The sequence below is a fragment of the Porites lutea genome, chromosome 10 (genome assembly GCF_958299795.1).
Source record: "Porites lutea chromosome 10, jaPorLute2.1, whole genome shotgun sequence".
Taxonomy (NCBI): domain Eukaryota; kingdom Metazoa; phylum Cnidaria; class Anthozoa; order Scleractinia; family Poritidae; genus Porites; species Porites lutea.
This window is the reverse complement of record NC_133210.1, coordinates 5,448,353-5,467,520: the sequence shown is the minus strand read 5'-3', so window position 1 is coordinate 5,467,520 and position 19,168 is coordinate 5,448,353. Positions and strand designations below refer to the sequence as shown.

Genomic DNA, 19,168 nt, shown 5'->3' with positions numbered 1-19,168 from the left:
GGAAGGCGGGAATTTTGAGGGGGAAGCTTCTACCCCTCAAATACCCTATAGAAAACTTAAACCTGTTAGCTGTTAGCTGGGCCTTCGCCCTCACTTTTAAAAAAGCAGGCTCTCTTAATGAATTTTCTTGCGAACCGCAATACAATTATCTTAAAACTCGATCTAGTAGCACTAGTAATAACAAATTGGGAGTGCGCCCGAAAGGGAACCATGATGGGGTGAAGTTAAAAAAGATGCACGGGTAATAAAATGTCCCTGTGAAATTGTGTGGGCAAAATGGAAAATGGAAAATGAAGGAAAGTTAAAGAAGACTATTATGATCAGGACTGCGCCTTATGACGAAATAAGTTAAATCTAGAACATGACATGGTAATTATCAATGTTACGTTAGCAAACGCGTTTCGCAGATCAAGTTTTATACTCATGTCAAGAACTGCGAGATTAATAGCCCGCGTGCAGACATAATGATGCAATCGTCCATAACTGCAAAAAAGTAAGTATGAGTGGTAAGATATACTGATGTTGAATGATGAAGACTTTATACATAGGACATTTTATGCCGTACATAAGCTCAGTCACAAATAGCTTTTAAATTCACCGGAAGAGTCAAGATTGTGTCAAGAGAAGCTTCAGATCCATAAAGATTAAGCAAATGCTACAACTCGAGAAATAAAGACGTTACGAACGATGCTTGGTCAAATAAATCTTTTGTTAGCTAAAAGTTACAATACAATACAATACATTTATTAATGATCTCAATTAGGTTTTTCAGAATAAATTTACAAGATTATTCACTAAGTATAATATACGAAATACGTAAAAAAATTTACATGTATAAAAGACAATTAAATTTGAATGCTAGAACTACATTTATAAAAAATTAAAAAGTCAATAAACAATTGATTACAAAGATCAACAAACTATAGGCAACTTTTCTATTTCTGCATTCTGACTATCTCAAGCCTGGCACTTCTTTTAAAAACCTCAATAGAGGCAGAGTTTCTAATATCATTGGGAAGACGGTTCCAATATTTAGTCGCCCTGAAACGGAAGGCACACTGTGCCGCGGAGGTTCGACACTGAGGGAGGTTAAGTTGATTGTTCAGTCTAGTGCAATACGAGTGAGTTTCTGAGCGTTTTAAAAAATTAGTACTTAAGTAGCTGGGCACAAGACCATTGAGCATCACGTAAGCGTAGTGGCTCTTCGATGGTGAGCTAACCAAGTTCATGTAAGACTGGTGTAATGTGATCAAACTTTTTTGTGTTAGTAAGTATACGGACGGCAAAGTTTTGCATAAGTTGTAGTTTATGGATGTTTTCTTTAGAAGTTCCAGAACACAGGGTCGAGCAATAGAACAGTTTGCAGGGAATTTAGGATTATGTACAGTACATCTTTAGAGAACAAGTGTCGTACCCTATTTATTTGAACTAATGTTGACAAAAGGGACTAGGTTAGCGAAGCGATATTGCCATTGAAGGTCAGGTTCCAATCAAGTGTGACGCCAAGGTCCTTGACGGAAGTTAAAGGTACCAGGTCTTGACCAAGGTACGGTGATGTTACTGGGCAACTTGGATATGAGTTGCCTCACCCCAAACAGGACAAACTTGGTTTTTTCAGGATTGATCAAAAGGTGGTTAGCCCAACACCACTCTGAAACATGTTTGAGATACTCATCAACTTGGCGTAGTCATGAATCAGTGTTCTTTGACGCGAACGAGAAATATATCTTAGTGTCATCAACGTAAGATTCGATGTTACTAAACTTGATCACTTCGGGCAGATCATTCATGTACAGGCTGAAGAGCGTTGGGCCGAGAATTGAGCCCTGAGGTACGCCATGTGTAATAGTGAGTGGTCTGACAATGAAGCTGCAACACGAGTGGACTGTTGTCTGTTTGTAAGATAACTTTCGAACCAAAGAAGAGCTTTGTTGGAGGTACCCAGATTTTGTAAGCTACGCTTTTCACCAGAGTGAATTCGATAAAACAGTTTGCTTTGATCCCTAGATTGGTTATCTACAATGGTTGTTTAAACTGTTTAATAAGTTACATTATCTTAAGGTCGACAGTTGTATGCTCAAATTCTGCAACGCTTCTTTAGAAGCCGAGAACTTTTTCTCAGTTGTCTTAGCACTCAACTGAAAAAGTGTTTTTGCTAGTAAAAGACAACAGCGATCAAACAAAAAAGCTTGTACGTAAACCGCACCTTGCGCATGCGTCGATTTTCTAGAGGGAACAACCAAGCGATGCTCTTTAATGTTAATGTGAAGCAACTCTTGCAGAATTTTTTCATGGTGATCCCAGTCCTCTTGACTCTCCCTGACCTGCGATTTCAAATCCTCGAGACAGACGTTCTCACAGTCGGCCAGCAAAGTGGCAATTTGATTATCAAATTTGTGTTTATCTGCCAACAGCAAAGCCTCGAGCCCAAGCTGTTTGATGTAAATGTACGCGTTGTTGATGGCGTTTTGATCGACGATCACTTGAACTTTCTCCAGTATTTCTTGCGGAAGAATTTCTACCACGCGCCTTTTGCAATCTCTAAACAGCGGGAAATTATCACCGTAGAAGTTAAACATACCAATCGCTAAATTTTTAGCAAGTTTTATCTGGGTGTTTGTTTGCGGCTTGAGACGTTTTATGCCCTGTATGTCAACAGCGAACTGCGTGAAGAGATCTGACAAATCCAAATGATACTTAGCCATTGTCTGCGTAGCACTCTGCGGAGCGGGAATGAGCCCCTTTAAATCTGTTTTAGCCTCTACCGCATCCACAAGAGTCTCATACTTGGGAAGCATATCATTAATTTTAATCTGAATCTTGATAAGAGTCTGATGAATATTAGCGATGTCGTCCAGTATGGACGTCACAGGAGCTCCGTCAGTGACAGTATTTGCCTGTAATACCGCTGCCCTGTCGTGACAAGCGTTGCAAATTCGCAAGTAAAAACAACCGGTTGGTTCCTCATCCGGGGAACCGATGATGTTGATGAGAGCCCAACTTACGGTATTGGATTGTCCAGATGGGTATAGAATGAGTGTTTCCGATGAACATGATGAGCAGATTATGGAACCGCAAACCCTGTAGAAAGAAGAAGGTTAAATTAAAAGGAGGACAGTGCTGAGAGTTGAGGAAATTTGCATATTTTTTTATTTTTATTTTTTTTGTCTCGTATTAGCGGAATTATTGCATTTCAAACTAAAAAGTCGAATCTCGAGCGCGATTTACGCAAAGAAACTGACATAAAATGAGTTACAAAGGGAAATCGGAAAATTCCTCACACCCTTTTTTAGGTCTTTTATCTGTCAATCAGATGCAATAAAAAGGGAGTGAATATTTAACAACGCGAAAGGGCTGGAGCTTCAGTAGTAAACTCGATACCTCTGAGTTCGAGAGCAAAAAACTTAAGCGCCTTTTGAAATTCGATGAAATAAAATCTTTTATAAGGTAATTTAGTCTTTTAGCTTTAATTTGATGTATAACTTGCCTTTGTAGCGAAAAAACTCGCGCGACTAGAATTCTTTTCTGTGGGCACCTCGTTTTCCTTTACCGAGACCTTAATGTTCTAAAATAAACTAAAGATATCATTTTGATCATTTTGACATTTTTACAAGACTGTTACTCACTTGCAGTGACACTTTGTCTCAGTTACTGAGAACGTTTTCCCACACAAAGTACAAACATTTGTTGATGAGTTTTGCTGCAAAAGAAGAAAGGAAAAAAACAAAAACAAAACAAAAACAACTATATTAGCTCTGAATCAAATAGACTATTTTATACTGAGCTCCTTAATATTGAAGAGGTCCTAGAATGTTTTATTTAAGGGGTTCCAACTTATGCACACCATGGAAGCTACATGTAGTTGTTTCCACTTTTCCTGGTCCTAATACATGATTTTCAAGTAAACTTCAAGTGCGTAGATCCTTATAAAATTAATGATCCTTCAGTGGCAAAAATGCAGTTTTAAAGTCCAAAAGTTGTTAATTTAGTATAAAAATCTGTGCATTCATAGGATGCATTTAGGGGGATTCTTCTGTATCTGGAACTGTGAACAGCTAGATTCTCCCTCCAATTTGCCATTCTACATTACATAAGTAACCACTTAAGAGCGAATGTCTGTAAAAATCGAGCAACCGGCGGCCACGGTCAAAAATTGAATTTCGCTCATATCTTGTTCATACATACTTATTAGTAAGTAACTAAACGTGGTGTAGTTTGTTTTTCAAAAGGCCGCTTGGATTTGGAGAAAATCTACAAAATCAATTTTCGTGGTCGGCGACTTGAAAACAACCAAAATTTGAGGCAAAATGAGGCGGTCTCAAAACTTCACTCGCACGCAATAAGGAAGAAAGCGTGGTAAAATATTCCCCGATAAATCAATTTATAAAGGGTTTTAGCCCTAGTATGGCGGTGAATTCTTACCTTAACGATAATGTGGAAGGTAAACAATTTTATTTTAGTTTTGGTTCTTTTTCAACTCTACGAAGTTTAAATTTAGACCTTAAGTCGCGATTTAATTTTTAGGCATGTGCTACACCTTGGTTTTTCCTGAAACTCAAGCTATAAGTTAGTTAAACACTGTACTAAAACATATGTAAGAACTGGCTTGGGTAATTTAATTTGCGCTTCAGACGAACCTTCTGAACTTGAACAAAAAATATGACGCATTTGCATAATTCACCAACGGCTTGCTGTTGCCGAAAGGGATCATTGGCACTTCTTGAGAAGAAACCTGGTGTACCTCTATAGTACGATAGTTAATTTGCCAACATGCAATAGAAGTTAACTTACTTTTATAGTTTGGGACACTTGCTTTACTTTTTCTACTCTCGAGCTCCAAAATTCTGCTGGCGCTAAGGCATTTTGTAATTTGACCTCTAACGAGAGGTCATTGAAGATGGGCCAGGTTATTAAAATGTCACTCAAACCGAATGAGCGTTATGATCTAAATTCTTAAGGTGGTTGAACAAAATATTTCACAAGAAAAATATGTTTTTAAGACATTTTCGGCGATTTGAAAGATGTTCTTACCATTTAATAGCATCAGTTACAACGTACAGGGACGGAAGTGTGAGAAGACAAGGAGTGGTGTTGCGTGACAACGAAAACCATCCTTCGAACAGCCAACAAAATTGTTTATACATTTCTTTGATGTTTCCAAAGTTATTTGTTCAATTATACAACAACTGAAGGGTTGCATAGTCTGGCTGCCAACAGTACTTGATTTAAAAGTGTAAAGTGGTGGTCAGTTTTTCGGACACCTGCGCGTGTGATAAAAGCAATGACTATTAAGGAATTTGGAAAACATCAAAATCATACACCCTGCCAGTACAGGGACACACGAACACTTTTTAGGTTTTAAACTTTGAACAACCTGGATAAATGATCTCGGAAGCGTTTTTTGTTTTGAGTGAAGAATCACAATAAAAAAATCACGTTATTTCGTATGTATATTTTGGGGAAGGGTAGCTCTGAATCTTAGTTGGGTAATACCTATTAGGACTCCGATGGTAAGACCGTTGAGGGGATAGAAGAATCCATCGAAAGGGTTACGCTGTAACTCTTGGTCAAGGATGTTAGGTAAGCAATTCGCTCTAAACCCTGTCTCCCCTTTTCAAATGCTTACACAGGCTAACCAGCATTAAAAAGTTACATTAGCAAACGCAACTAAGAAAATATTGCAAAGTTATTGGGGAAATGCTATCCAGGCAGGGCGGCCTTGTGAAGTGGTAGATGACGTAGCGCTATTTTCAAGTCTACAAACCTCTCCTTGAGTGTGAAGACTTAAGGCATGAGTCTCAGTTTCTAGTATCGAATATATACAATGAAAGAAACCTGGGGTCTAGAACGCTGACCTGTTCGTCTCTCATTCCTTTACCAAAAGATATGTCAAAGTATATCAGACAATTTCAGTTCCTCCTTACAGCATGCTCGGCTACTCAAACAAGCTTTAAAATCTGACACCAAGAAGATATACCGCAGATACAGCAAGTTAGAAAGCTGGAATCAAACGTGTTTACCCATGGGTTAGGCCCTGACGTCTTCAAATTCACGTTAAAATGACACTGTTTAGGCAAAAGCATTAAGTTTACTTTTCCAGTAAATTCGGTCTTGCGGCCTTTGACAACGGACCAGGGGCCCGTTTCTCGAAAGTCCCGATAATTAACGGGCCCGGTAAACTGTCTCCGTTTACATTAAAGATCGAGGTTCCAATAGTTTTGCCTCTAACAAAATGGAGTAGTTTGCTAACCAGGACCTGCGCTCTTATTCTTTATATTTCGATTTGAATATTTGATTTCGGGCCCGTAAAGTTGCCGGGACTTTCGAGAAACGGGCCCCAGGTTTCCCGTTTCTCGAAAGTCCCGGTAACTTTTCGGGCCCGAAATCAAATATTCAAACCGAAATAAAAGGAATAAGAGGAGCGCGGGTCCTGACTGGCAAAATACTTCATTTTTTCATTAACTGATAGTTTTATCATGTTAGATGCAAAACTATTGAAATGTCTATCTTGCGTGTAAACAACAACAGCTTTAGGGGCCCGTTAATTATCGGGACTTTCGAGAAGTTTCAGTCTCAAGAACGGTACCAAAGCGCACACTCAGAAAATGGCAAATGACCGAGAGTAAAACTGAAAAAAAACTATGTGGGTAAAGAAAGCAGTGGTAGCGTTAGGCGATAGTTGACAGGGGCACCCAACGACAGTTTCCTCTTAAATACATTGAAAACCCTTTTAATTTAGGCTATCTAAATCACTAAGTTCTGTGGGGCGCCATATAATTATAACAACTGTTCGATCATCCACAGGGCAACTTGAGTAGTTTTTTCGATCGAAATTACAAGTGCTTCAATATTATTTTTTTTGAGAATTTTGAAATTTTTTCTGATTCCTTCTCTATTACAAGTTTTGTATCCAAAAGTTTTAATTCCCTTTATATGGAGAAAACCTGTCTCGTGTAGGAGAGTCACCCTCCTAGCCGAGAGAAAAAAAAACATTGACCCAACCGGCCTTCTCGCATGCTCTAATTGTCTCGCCTCGGCTATGCGAGCCCTTTACCGATACGGATCGGATTTGATCTAGCAATCGGACCGAAATGTCTCCTTCCATTTGACAAATTATTTTCCCTAGGACCAATGATCTGTATCCTGCTTACAAGCACGATAACCAAACTCGCGGTGGCTTTGGTTTGGTCTTTGCAACTGGAATGCACCTTCCACTGGGCACGTGGTTTTTCCGAAATTTCAAACAGGAATTTTTGTTCAATGGAAAGCGCGTAAAGTGCCTACGGAGAAACGTTGGCCCGGCTAGGAGGCTGACCCTACCATTACAAAAGGGTGACTGGACAAAGTGGGTCACCCTTCTGGCCGAGCAAACTTTTTGTAATTTAAACGGTTCGCCATGTTTTCATTAAGGAAATGTGTGAAACGTTGCCTTTTCCAGGGAAGCTTAGCCTGAGATCATGCCCTCTCCCTATTAAGGGAAGCACGGATAGGCGGGTGACCCTTCTCCTCGAGACAAATTTTCTTCATATAAGTGGGGCCTAAATTTTAATTCTTTACATTAATTTCAATTATTAATTATTATTATTATTATTAATTTCAATACAGTGGAACCCCGTTGATGCGACCAGCGTTGGGCCATAAAATCCTGGTCGTGATACCGAGGTGGTCGCATTAAAGAGGTCTTCAAAATAAAATGACTCGGAGATTTTCACGTCTGGGTGAAAGACTATGGGAGGTGAGCTGAGGCAAGAGGTGGTCGTATAAACGGGGTGGTCGCAAGGCGGGGTTCCTCTGTATATAAACAGACTGAAACAAGAGTTTGACGATCGAATAACCATGTTCAGATTAGAAAAAATGTATATACTGAAAGAAAATTGCAGAATGTTTACGAAAACTGTTATCCAAAAAAATGGAACTTGCATATGTCAGAGGAAAGACAGCCGCCCGATAGGTAATAACGCGGTGAAATGGCTAGACATTGAAGCCTGAATCAATCAAAGGCACATACAAGGCACCGGGAGAAAGTTGACGTGAAAAACGATGTTTTTGGACTTATTTAGTATTGTATGGAAGCACACTTTAAGAAAACTTAGGAAAAAAACAAAAAAAGGATGATTTGGATTGTTAGTAGCATAATATGCTACTTCTGGCAAGAACATTAAAAAAACGGCGTCGCTCAAATGGTTAGATTGGGAAGCCTGTGAATACTGTCACGCAACACTTTTGACCACACTTTTATATCCAAAGAGGCATCGGCAGCCCGAAAGTTTCACTATCAAAATCGCAGTTTTTGTGAGACCTAGAATTTTTAAATGGCAATGGATGTAAAAGTGCGACTGCGGAAAAGATAGGCCATGTTCTGTTTGAGGTTATTTTCACGCACCACCTTTCCTCGAGTTTTTGGATCTTCGGTTGATTAGCATGGGACAAGGCGCAATACCAGTTGACAAGAACGGGAAAACGCATTTGAGGTAACAAAAATTATCGTTTTAGTACAACTGTCTTTAATACAAGTGCGATTGTGAGTTAAGTTTCGTTTGGAGAGCCCAGCCATCGTGACTTGTCGAGCAACAACCAACCGACTTTCTTGAAAAGTCTCATATTTCAAGCAAAATTTATTCAACTTCAGAAGGTTCGTGTGAAGTACAAATTTAATTACCCAGGCCAATTCTTACATATGTTTTAGCACAATGTTTACATAACAAATGACTTGAGTTTCAGGCAAAACCAAGGTGTAGCACATGCCTAAAATATAAAACGCAACTTTCAGCCTAAATTTAAATTTCGTTTAGTCGAAAAAGAACCCAAACTAAAATAACATTGTTTATCTTCCAGATTATCGTTGAGATAAGAATTCATCACCAAACGAGAAGTAGAGCCCTTTATAAATTGATTTATCGGGAAATATTTTACCCCGCTTTCTTCCTGTGTGCGTGCGAGGGAAGTTTTGAGACCGCCTCATTTTGCCTTAAATTTTGGTTGTTTTCAAGTCGCCGACCACGAAAATTGATTTTGTCGATTTTCTCCAAATCCAAGCGGCCTTTTGAAAAACAAACTACACCACGTTTAGTTACTTACTTATGCCTATCTATGGACAAGATATGAGCGAAAATGATTTTTTGACTGTGGCCGCGAAATTTCGATTTTGCTCGATTTTTACAGACATTCGCTTTTAAAGCCTCATTCTGCACAACTCTTCAATAAAAAATATTTTTCTTTCATAAGTTACTGTACGTTAAGTAGGTCTTTCCATTTCTGAAACCTTTACAGCAGCCACTTGGAAGTAATATGCTAAGAAAGAACAGGGTAACTGATATGGCAGGGGCGGAGGAGGAGGAGGAGGGGGTGCACTCGTCTCTTGCTCTACTTCAACACCAATAAACCACGTTTGTTTTTTTTTTGCAGAATACCAGTTGTATAAGAAAACCTCAGGTCATCTCAGGGGAGGGGGGGGGGGGGGAGTTGCGCACCCCCTGCACCTTCCCACTAGATCCGCCCCTGTGAGGGAGGCTTGCGAGGAGAGGGAGCGCCTGTCCAAGGCCCTCCGTCTTCCCTTGTGTGTCTCTGTAATGTGCCCCATTCTTTTTTGTACCCATAACTTTTAAAGTGCCTGCTACATAAGGCTATTCTATTTCTCACCATCCAGTACTTCGACTTTTGCCAGTCAGGAATCTTCACTAAACTGAAGGCTTCTGTCATGAAAGACTTGATCTTAGATGAACCAACATGCTTCTTGTAGCCATTTATAAGCCTTTGCATTTCTTCTTCCACATCACTTGCTGGTTGCTTTGGTACAACATTTTGTACATTATTGTTAGCTCTTTTCTCGAAGTTTTCTCGATACATTTTGAGGTCTTTTGTAAAAGACCGCCATGCTCCAGTACCTTGAGGTCCCTTGTCAAAACATTTCTTGCATACCTAGAAACAGTAGAAGCCAGTGATTAACAAAAAATAAATTAATCACACACACAAGCAAAGGAGGCCAGCATGGCCCGGGGGCACCCAACAACGGTTTCCTCCTAAATACAATGAAAAAACCTTTTAGGCTATGCAGAGTACTTTTGGCTATCTAGAAATGTATTCTAAGCGGTGCTATAAATTTTGTACCTGTTTGGTCATCCTAGGGGAACTTGAGTGTCTTCACAATTTCAAGGACTAGTCAGTTTTATTTTCTCGAAAATTTTGGATGCAATTAACGTATTACAAAAGTGTGAATTTTTCTGATTCCTCTCTCCATGAACCCCCAAATTTTAGGTTTCCTTTTTCCAGCAGAAAAATAGCCATCTTGAAATCTTTAGCTGTTCTCAAGAAATAGAAAATCCTAGGCAACATCTGCCTCACCGAACAGACATTTTACGGAAAACAGTCATTGGGTGCCCCTGATGGCCAGAGCAAAACCCAGTTACTGTAGCATGAAGCCAGGATTGTTTTATTCCCTCATGGATAGGATGTTTGTCCTTCACATGATATTAGAGAGCTTTAGATTTGAGGATGAGAACAAGTATGAGAACGAGATTTAACTTAAAGTTTTAACATGTGTTCTCAAAAACGAGACACCCTAGAAATTAGCTTCATTTTACTTTTTTTTTTGTCAGAAAAAGCATTTTTTTCTCATTAAATTGGGATGACTGATACATTTTTTGCACGATACTGGTGTCTTTGTGTTAGTACCTCCTTTATCCTATTATTATTCCATAATTCTGATGGAGTCACTGGCCTTTCTTCCCCTTAAAGAGGCCCTGCCAGGGGGGGGGGGGGGAGGGGTGTTCCGTCCATCTGAATTTTAAAACGTGTCGTGTAGGTGTTTATAAATGCTTGTGGCTTATTGTCGGCTTTGCTGTCACTGTCGCAATTTGGCCGAGGGAGGCTGTCTCTTGTCACCATTTCATTTTACGCACTGTCGCAACTTTTTGGGCCATGTCGCTTGTCGGAATTTACCCTGGCAAGGCTTCCTCAAACACCGTACCTTACCAACAACACTAAAGATGGGTAAAATAAACAATTAACCACCTCATTTTCCTGTGTATTAATTTTATTTACTAAATATATCCTGCGGAAAAGGCTGAGAATCACATTTCCAAGACCCTAAACTTAAAAATGTTCTGGGGGGAGCGTGCCCCAACACCCCCTAGGCTGCACCACCTTCCCAGCATGCATACACCTACAAAATCTCATGCTACCTCCCACAGGCTAAAGAACCTGCTTCATGGTTACGTTTTTCTATCTTCAAAAATTCTAAATGAGATTTAGAAGGTACGAGGAGACTCACTCTGTAAGCAAACCCATTAGGATCTGGAGTTGCCAATAATGATAGGCGTCTTCTGTACTGTGTACACTTGCCACAAAACACTTCACCGCATCTGAAAAAAGACAAAGAAAAAGGAAAGGAAGGTGTCAAAAAGATGGACTTGATGATACCTTTTTAGTTATTATAGTTTAATTATTTCTGAGTTTTATAGAAGAGATCAAAATGCACTTTGAATGGGAAAATTAATATCAAAGATACGATAATATTGCAAGACTCTATTACAATAAAATTCTGACAAGCAACACGGCCTTGAAAAAGGAACATGGGACAGATGAAATGTCAAAAAATGGCGCAAAGATTGGGTTGAAACAGCGACAATGATGTAAACAAGTGGAAAGCAAAACAGTGAAAATTATATACTGACAGCTTGGGACATGGCTTCTTACTTCTAGTACATGAAAACGAGGGCATCATTTTTTTTTAAAGACAACCAGGCCTTTTTCGACTGATATATTTTCTACAGATTTAAATCTCGGGCATACATGCAAATTCATACCCCCACCATGGTACAACGGGGTGGGGAGGGGGGTTGATGGAACCTCTCCCTCCCTCCCTCCCCCGTCTCAAAATGTGTGCGAAGGATAAACAAACAGCTACTGAAAACGTCAGCTGCTGATATTTCATCGTCTAGGAAAAAAACTCCGAGAAACCTCAGGTGGGGGGGGGGGGAGGCAACCACCACTCCCCTTGTACGTCTGAGGTTAATACAGTTGACTCCCGATAACTTGAACCCTCGCTAACTCGAACCAAAATCGATTTCCCCTGTATTTCCGTCATACATTCACTGTAATTCTCGAACCCTTGATAACTCAAACTCCCGCTAACTTGAACCAATTTTCGTTTCCCCTCAGGTCATTTTCTATATAATTTTACCCTGATAACCCGAACCATGTTTTGAGCCCTTAAAAAGTTGGGAAAAAAGCCGTCTACGGGCGTCCAAAACATTGAATTTTGGATTTCCTATTGACGTGTTGTAGGAGTATAGTTTACTAGTGGAGGCTGATGTTGATTGTCACAGGCTAATGTGAAGCAGCTTTTCTCCTCAAAACAGTAAAACGTATGCTATAATTAGGCTATGTTTTGTTACGTTACGTTCTGATTTATAATCTAGAAGTATCTTTAAATTTTCACTTGACATTTCTACAATTAAATGTGATTAAAATGTTCACTGTGCAGTAAAAACTGCTTTTTACCTTACTCTCGGATATAATTTTTCTTCTGGACCCCGATAACTCGAACCTTCAAGGGAAATCGAGAAAAGGTTCGAGTTTTCGGGAGTCGACTGTATCTACAAAATCATTCCTGCAATTAGAGCAAGCCCCTCCTCCCCCAAACTGTATGTAAAAAGATACTCAAGTTTTTGATAGCCAATATTCCTTGCAATATTATTATTATTATTGTGCTGTTCTGGCACTGGTGGATTAAATTTTAACAGTTAGGTAACGTTAATTTAGAATCTTGGCACAATAAATACCACAAACACAGGCCTGTGGGCAGCACAGAGGTAACCGAGGCAGATGAAAAAATTTTGAAGTTTCTTGTAGGCACAAAAAGACTGCTCCTACATGAAAAAGAAAAATATATATGTTGTTCTATTTTATCCTTGGTTCAAATTTTATTTTCTTTTGTTTTTGGGTATGGTAAGGACATGTATTCAAATGGTGACGAGTGAAATTAGGGAATAATTTCACGCGCGTTTTGTCCAAATCATTATAATTAAATTATTAGGATTAAATTAAATTATTAGGATTTGGATAAAATGCAAGTGAAACTATTCCCTAATTTCACGAGTATACCATCTGATTACCTATTAATATCATGGGTGACGAATTACGTTAGCAATCTTGGATTTTTGACATGTTTATCCTGGATCGTATGGATCAAGAACTCCACTCTCTCAAATGTTTAGACCTTAAATTTGGCTTATAAAGTTTAGAATTTTTCGGACTTTTTCGGCAAAATACCTGTTAGAATCCTTCTTGATGTTCTCTTGTGTGTTCAGGTTTTCTAAAGCGTCTTTTTATGCCCTGACATCTTCATTCACGGCATTTTAAAACTTCGTCGCCATCTTGACACTGAGACATACGGAAGGGTTGCCATGGCAATTTTGTAATTTCACATGTGAAATTACAAATTAACGCTGAAATTTCGCGCCAAAATTTAGGAGTAATTCGTCACCTATGATATTATGTATGATAATAACATGATAACGAGTTTGAAGCAAAAGAAAAGAAAATTTGAAACAAGGATAAAATTGAACCACAACTGAAATCTTGATGTTATTTTGAACTAAATCCCAGATATTTCTGCCTCTAGCTGTTTTCAACTTTGATTGCTTGGGTCACCTGTGAGATATGTCATGTGTTTCGGCGGTACTGCTGATTTAATCAAGAGAAGAGAAGTGGAGGCGACAAAACCAATGTCGCCTCCACTTCTCTTGTGCATATCGCACACCAATCCCTTTTAAAAGCATCTAATAAGCTTTACCTTCGACAATGATGCTTTCTTTCTGTCAAAGAAAACTTGTTTCGGCAGCCAGCTTCAGCACAGTGTGCCCTTTCCAAATCATTCACCCAGTGAGCAGTTGTAATCTGAGATCTTTCCGCCTTGACGGCAGGACCTTCGCGTTCGTGCAGAACCACACCAATTGAACGGCTTAGATCTTCCCATTGGGCATTTAACGACTTCGATCGATAATAATTAGTACTTTTGTGAGCCATTGTCTAGAAAAAAAGGCCAAAGCTATAGCACAATAGAATCTAAATATTACAACGTGCCGTCGAAAGCTTCTGCGGTATTGCCGCGGTTGCGGAAGACTATTTTTGACTACAATGACATCACATCTAGAGTTTGCATTGTTGTTGACCAGCTGACTTTCAACAAGCTGTCACGCAATCTTTCCCCCTCCCCCTCAATCTTCCCCTTGCGGTCAGCAATGCAAGTTTTAAGAAAAACAATGAGCATTTTCGTTATTATTTTTGGAGTTTTTTCGCTGGCAAACCTTTGCATAAACGCCGGTACAGCTTCGTTGCAGTCACAGCCTAATATTTTATTTGTTTTGGTGGATGACCTCGGCTGGAGTGATGTGAGTTTCCACGGGTCGAAAATAAAAACTCCGCATGTCGACAAATTAGCAAGCGAAGGAGTAATCTTGAACAGTTACTACGTCCAGCCTATTTGTACGCCAACAAGAGCAGCTTTACTGTCTGGAAGATATCCTATACATACTGGTAAGTATTCGTGTTAAATACCAATCCGCTAAATTGGTACAATTCAATTTGAGAGAAGAGATAGCTTAGGACTAAAAGTGAATGAGGTTATCATTAGATCCCATCGACCGTAGCCCCTTCGGACACCTCATGAAATTTACACAACCTAGTTTTCCTCTTCACTAATTGGGGTTAAGCACTGCCTTTTACAGATTAGGGTTGAGCACTGCCTTTTACAGATTACGGTTAAGCACTGCCTTTACAGATTAGGGTTAAGCACTGCCTTTTACAGATTAGGGTTAAGCACTGCCTCTACTGATTAGGGTTCAGCACTGCCTTTACTTATTAGGGTTAAGCACTGTTTCAAAACTGGTTAGGTTCATTTTTTGGGTTGGGGTTGATGTCATATGTGCTTAAATTATTTCACTTCCATCCAGCAAATCCTCAGTGGTCTAGTGAGGCCCTGCCAGGGTAAATTCCGACAAGCGAGATGGCCCAAAAAGTAGGGACAGCGCGTAAAATGAAATTGCGACAAGAGACAACCTCCCTCGGCCAAATTGCGACAGTGACAGCAAAGCCGACAATAAGCAACAAGCATTTATAAACACCGACACGAATCGTTTTAAAATTCAGATGGGCGACATGGGACCCCTCCTGACAGGGCCTCTCTAGTGGTTAGTGTAGTGTAGTGTACTGGACCATTTGGGTCAGGTTCGAATCCTACTGTCTTTCATTTCAATTTTTTTTCTTTCAAATTAAAGAGACTCGCACTTTCATGAACATTTCCAGCTTGAAATATCATCTAAGACGGTCATCTAAGTGTTATATAAAAGCAGAAAACATCTCTACCTTGTGTAAAATTTCATGAGGGGAGAAAGGGGCTATGGCCAATGGGATCTAATGCTGACCAGTGAATGAAATATCTTCACCCCCATCTCCCACAAATTGACCCAGCCCCCAAATGACATTATATTAAGTCTTACCAATCAACATTTCGCTTTCATCATTGTAATGATGAAATAATCTTTGTTATTGACTCCATGATCAAGCAAAAATGCCCCAGAAACCGTAGTTCAGTGGAACGCCGCCTTACCGCCACCTCCGTGTCAGTAATACAGTCACCTTGTTATTATGGCCACTTTCTTTGGCGGCCCGGCAAAATGGCCATACCTTTCCTTGTAAAAAACCCCTCATATGGTCACCCGTTAATACAGCGAAAATTTTTTGGCCTGTTCGTGACCGTATTAATGGGATTCCACTGTACAAATAAAAAAATTTGAATAATTCTGAGAAAACAAAATGGGCTAACTGAAGTACAGAAAAGTGATCTGTTTGGGAGAGTGGAAGGTTGATGCTGTATCTGAGAGACTTGACCCTTGAATAATCCAGGAGTTGGTGTATAGTGTTAAGGTCATCTGGTACGTGCAGTAAGACTTCCTCTTAAGGTTTTCACTTTGTTTAGTTTTTTGGGTGAAATAATATTAAAGCAATAACTACCTTTCTTTTTTTCCTTGCAGGCCTGCAACATGGAATAATTCATAATGGAGATCCATATGGCCTGCCCTTGAATATAACCACATTACCACAGAAACTTAAGAAAGCTGGTAAGGTTAAAACCCATTGACCTTCCCCCTTTCCTAACCCTTTTATCTTTTACAGTGAGCTATTTTTGAATTTTCTCAATCCTCCCTTGGTATACAGTGTGAACCTCAATTTACATGTTTTTCATTAATACTAATATTCAAAATATTTCTCTGTTTCTGACTGGCTCAAATCCCATGGCTGCAATTTGTAATTCTTCATAACCAGGTGACGTGTTAATCAAACTTGGGTGACGTCCCATAAACAGAAATATGTTTGAAATTTTTCCTTCAACCTGACTGGCAATTTGACAGTGGCAGTGTTATAACAGGCCAATCATGGCAGATACTCAATCCTGGTTCACAGCTAGGGACTGATAATAAGGATTTTGGCCCTGTTTCCCAGACAGACTTAACAGAAGTTTAATTTCATCTGCGGCACAGGCTATTTTGGTCAAGATCAGGAGAAATTGATTGAGATATTATAAGCTTTCACATAATGTGAAGAATCGAACAGGCCATCTCTGAGTTCCAAAAACTCTCTTTTACAAAATGAGGCTAAGAGCAAAATCTCTCTGGTGAAAATGAGGTTTATTTGCATGAGAATTAAAAATCATTTTTATATCAGTGGTTTTGCACTTAGCCCCGCTTTGAAACGGAAGCTCGAGGCAATTTGGAAATGGCCCATATTATGCATATCTTAGAGGATGTTATCTGCCTCTGCCTAATTGGCCTTGGCAGGTAACACCCTTCTTGATCTGCATAATTCTTTACATCATACTCAGCCGCATCTAATAATAATAATTATTATTAGATGCGGCTGAGTTATTATTATCTTGATCTTTCCTTGTTTTATATTAAATTGTTAATGACTGGTCCCAAGGAAAACAAAATAACGATCTTCTCAGTCATTTAGTTCTTGATTTAATTTCAGGTTACAGTACCCACATGATAGGAAAGTGGCATCTGGGATTCTACAACTGGGACAGCACTCCTACTTATCGTGGGTTTGATACCTTTTATGGGTTTTACAGTGGTGCCGAGGATCACTATACCCACGTACAGGATCATTATCTTGATTTGAGAGATAATAAAGAAATAGTCAGGGACCTGAATGGCACTTACTCTGTTAATGCTTTTGCCAAGGTAAATGTGAAGGCTAAATGGCTAAACTGGGAGTCTGTTCACACTTGTTGTCCAAGCGGGGTGCCTAAAGTGCAATACTCATTGTGAGCGCTAATGTGAACACGCTGTTTTTTAAGAATGATCCTTGATAGAATTCAGGCATGGTGGATGTGCTATTATGTTCATGATTGCTGTGATATTATGTTTCAAAGTGGCAGACCGAAATGGAGAAAATGTGTACACAGACATTTACATATCAGGTTCCCAATCTTCAGTCAATGCTTGGCCCAATGTGACAATAGCGCCATTTATACGAGGAAAAATAAGACGCGTCTTAAATAAGATGCGAACTGGACCATTTATACGAGCATGTCTTATCTAAAACGAAAACAGCTCGTATCAATGGTTCGCGGTTCGCGTCTTATTTCTGTTCTTGACTCGTTTTCATGTGAATGTTGCCCGTAGCAACGGCAATCCAACATGGCGCGCGTTTCAAAGTTACGACTTCTTGTGGCGATTTGTGTTTCTTTTTACCTTTAACGGCATGCTCATTGTATTTGAGCGAAGAAAAAAAAAGCAGAATAGACAAGGAAACGAAAGCGCGTTGTAATTTGTAAACAATTTTTTCCCGCCAGTAGCCTGCCAGTACACCGCGGGGCAAGCGATAATTTTCCCCGCCAAAAATTAACGCATGCGTACTATGCGTTCGCGTCTTATGTAAGACGCGAAGGTCATTTATACGAAGTTTTTCTCGTCTTAGCTAAGACGCGTCTTATCTAAGAACAGGTGGTAAGGGCCAGGGGCGGATCTAGGGGGAGGGTGCAGGGGGTGCGCCCCCCCCCCCCTGAGATGACCTGCGGTTTTCTAATACAACTGGTATTCTGCGAAAAAAAACTATTTGGTTTATTGGTGTTGAAGTAGAGCAAGAGACGAGTGCACCCCCTCCTAAAAAAAATCTTGGATCCGCCCCTGAGGGCTGTTCTAAAACAAGACGCGCCTTAGCTAAGTCGCGTCTCATTTTAGACGAAATGTGCCGTTTATACGGAAAGTTCGCGTCTTATTTAAGACGCGTCTTACATAAGACGCGTCTAATTTTTCCTCGTATAAATGGCCCTAATATGTTCCTGGTCGGGATGAGCATATATCACCTACAAAAGAATGTGCTGCCCAACAGCTGGTTTTGGATGTATAAGACGATTCTCACATTTGAGATACTGATTCCTAAAATGAGTGTACAGGGTGCAATAGAAATGTATATCAGATGCATAAAAGTGTCAAAAGTGTTAGTTTTAAAAGTAAATATTTAGAATGAGGTGTGGAAAAATTATTTTGAACACAAAATTCTTGTTGAAGATTAAACCACTGTGGGTATCCAGGCTTCTGAAGAAATGATGAGAGAGAAAGAAAAATAAAAAGCTTCAAAATGCGTTCTAGTATTCCATCTACCCTTGCTAAGATCCATTTATGTTAAATTTATTATTAATTTTGCAGTTTCCTCATAACGTTAACTACAAGTGGTATCAAATCATAATGATGCTTTCCAAAATTTTAGCCAAATTTCACACTTTTCACTATACTATATTTATTAAGGGGTTCTCTATGCCTTAGCTTATTGGAGTCGAACTGGCTTATATTGGTCAATTTCTCTGTTTTAGCGTGCCCAACAGATTGCCAAATCACACAATAGCAGCAAGCCCCTTTTCCTGTACATGGCTTTTCAAAATGTTCATGGCCCTGTCCAAGCACCCAAGGAACACGTAGACAAGTACGCATTCATTAAAGACCCTGTTAGAAGAACCTACGCTGGAATGGTTGACATAATGGATGAAGCTGTTGGAAATATAACAGATGCGTTCAAGGAAGCTGGGTTTGTTTCAAATTTGTTTTCATTGGTAAACTTCGCATAAAGACGGAAGAGCCAAGAAGACGGCAAACCTTGCACTGTG

The 19,168-nt window shown here is 39.6% G+C and overlaps 2 protein-coding genes across 2 annotated transcripts in view; one reads left to right on the top strand and one right to left on the bottom strand.

Annotated features, from left to right (window-relative positions):
- Positions 1 to 722: 722 nt before the first annotated feature.
- Positions 723 to 14,138, bottom strand: LOC140951173 (uncharacterized). The gene is made up of 5 exons (XM_073400398.1): positions 13,796 to 14,138; positions 11,270 to 11,360; positions 9,640 to 9,918; positions 3,627 to 3,700; positions 723 to 3,081 (listed from the first exon to the last, which is right to left on the bottom strand). Exons 1-5 carry the CDS (start codon positions 14,026 to 14,028, stop codon positions 2,052 to 2,054), a joined length of 1,707 nt encoding a protein of 568 aa, XP_073256499.1. The 5' UTR covers positions 14,029 to 14,138; the 3' UTR covers positions 723 to 2,051.
- Positions 14,139 to 14,214: 76 nt separating this feature from the next.
- LOC140951174 (arylsulfatase B-like) overlaps positions 14,215 to 19,168 on the top strand; it is a 41,069-nt gene continuing 36,115 nt past the window's right edge. The window contains exons 1-4 of the mRNA XM_073400399.1: positions 14,215 to 14,538; positions 16,035 to 16,121; positions 17,032 to 17,243; positions 18,878 to 19,089. Of these exons, the coding sequence (XP_073256500.1) occupies positions 14,244 to 14,538; positions 16,035 to 16,121; positions 17,032 to 17,243; positions 18,878 to 19,089 (806 nt within the window). The 5' untranslated portion in view covers positions 14,215 to 14,243. The remainder of the gene's footprint in view (positions 14,539 to 16,034; positions 16,122 to 17,031; positions 17,244 to 18,877; positions 19,090 to 19,168) is intronic.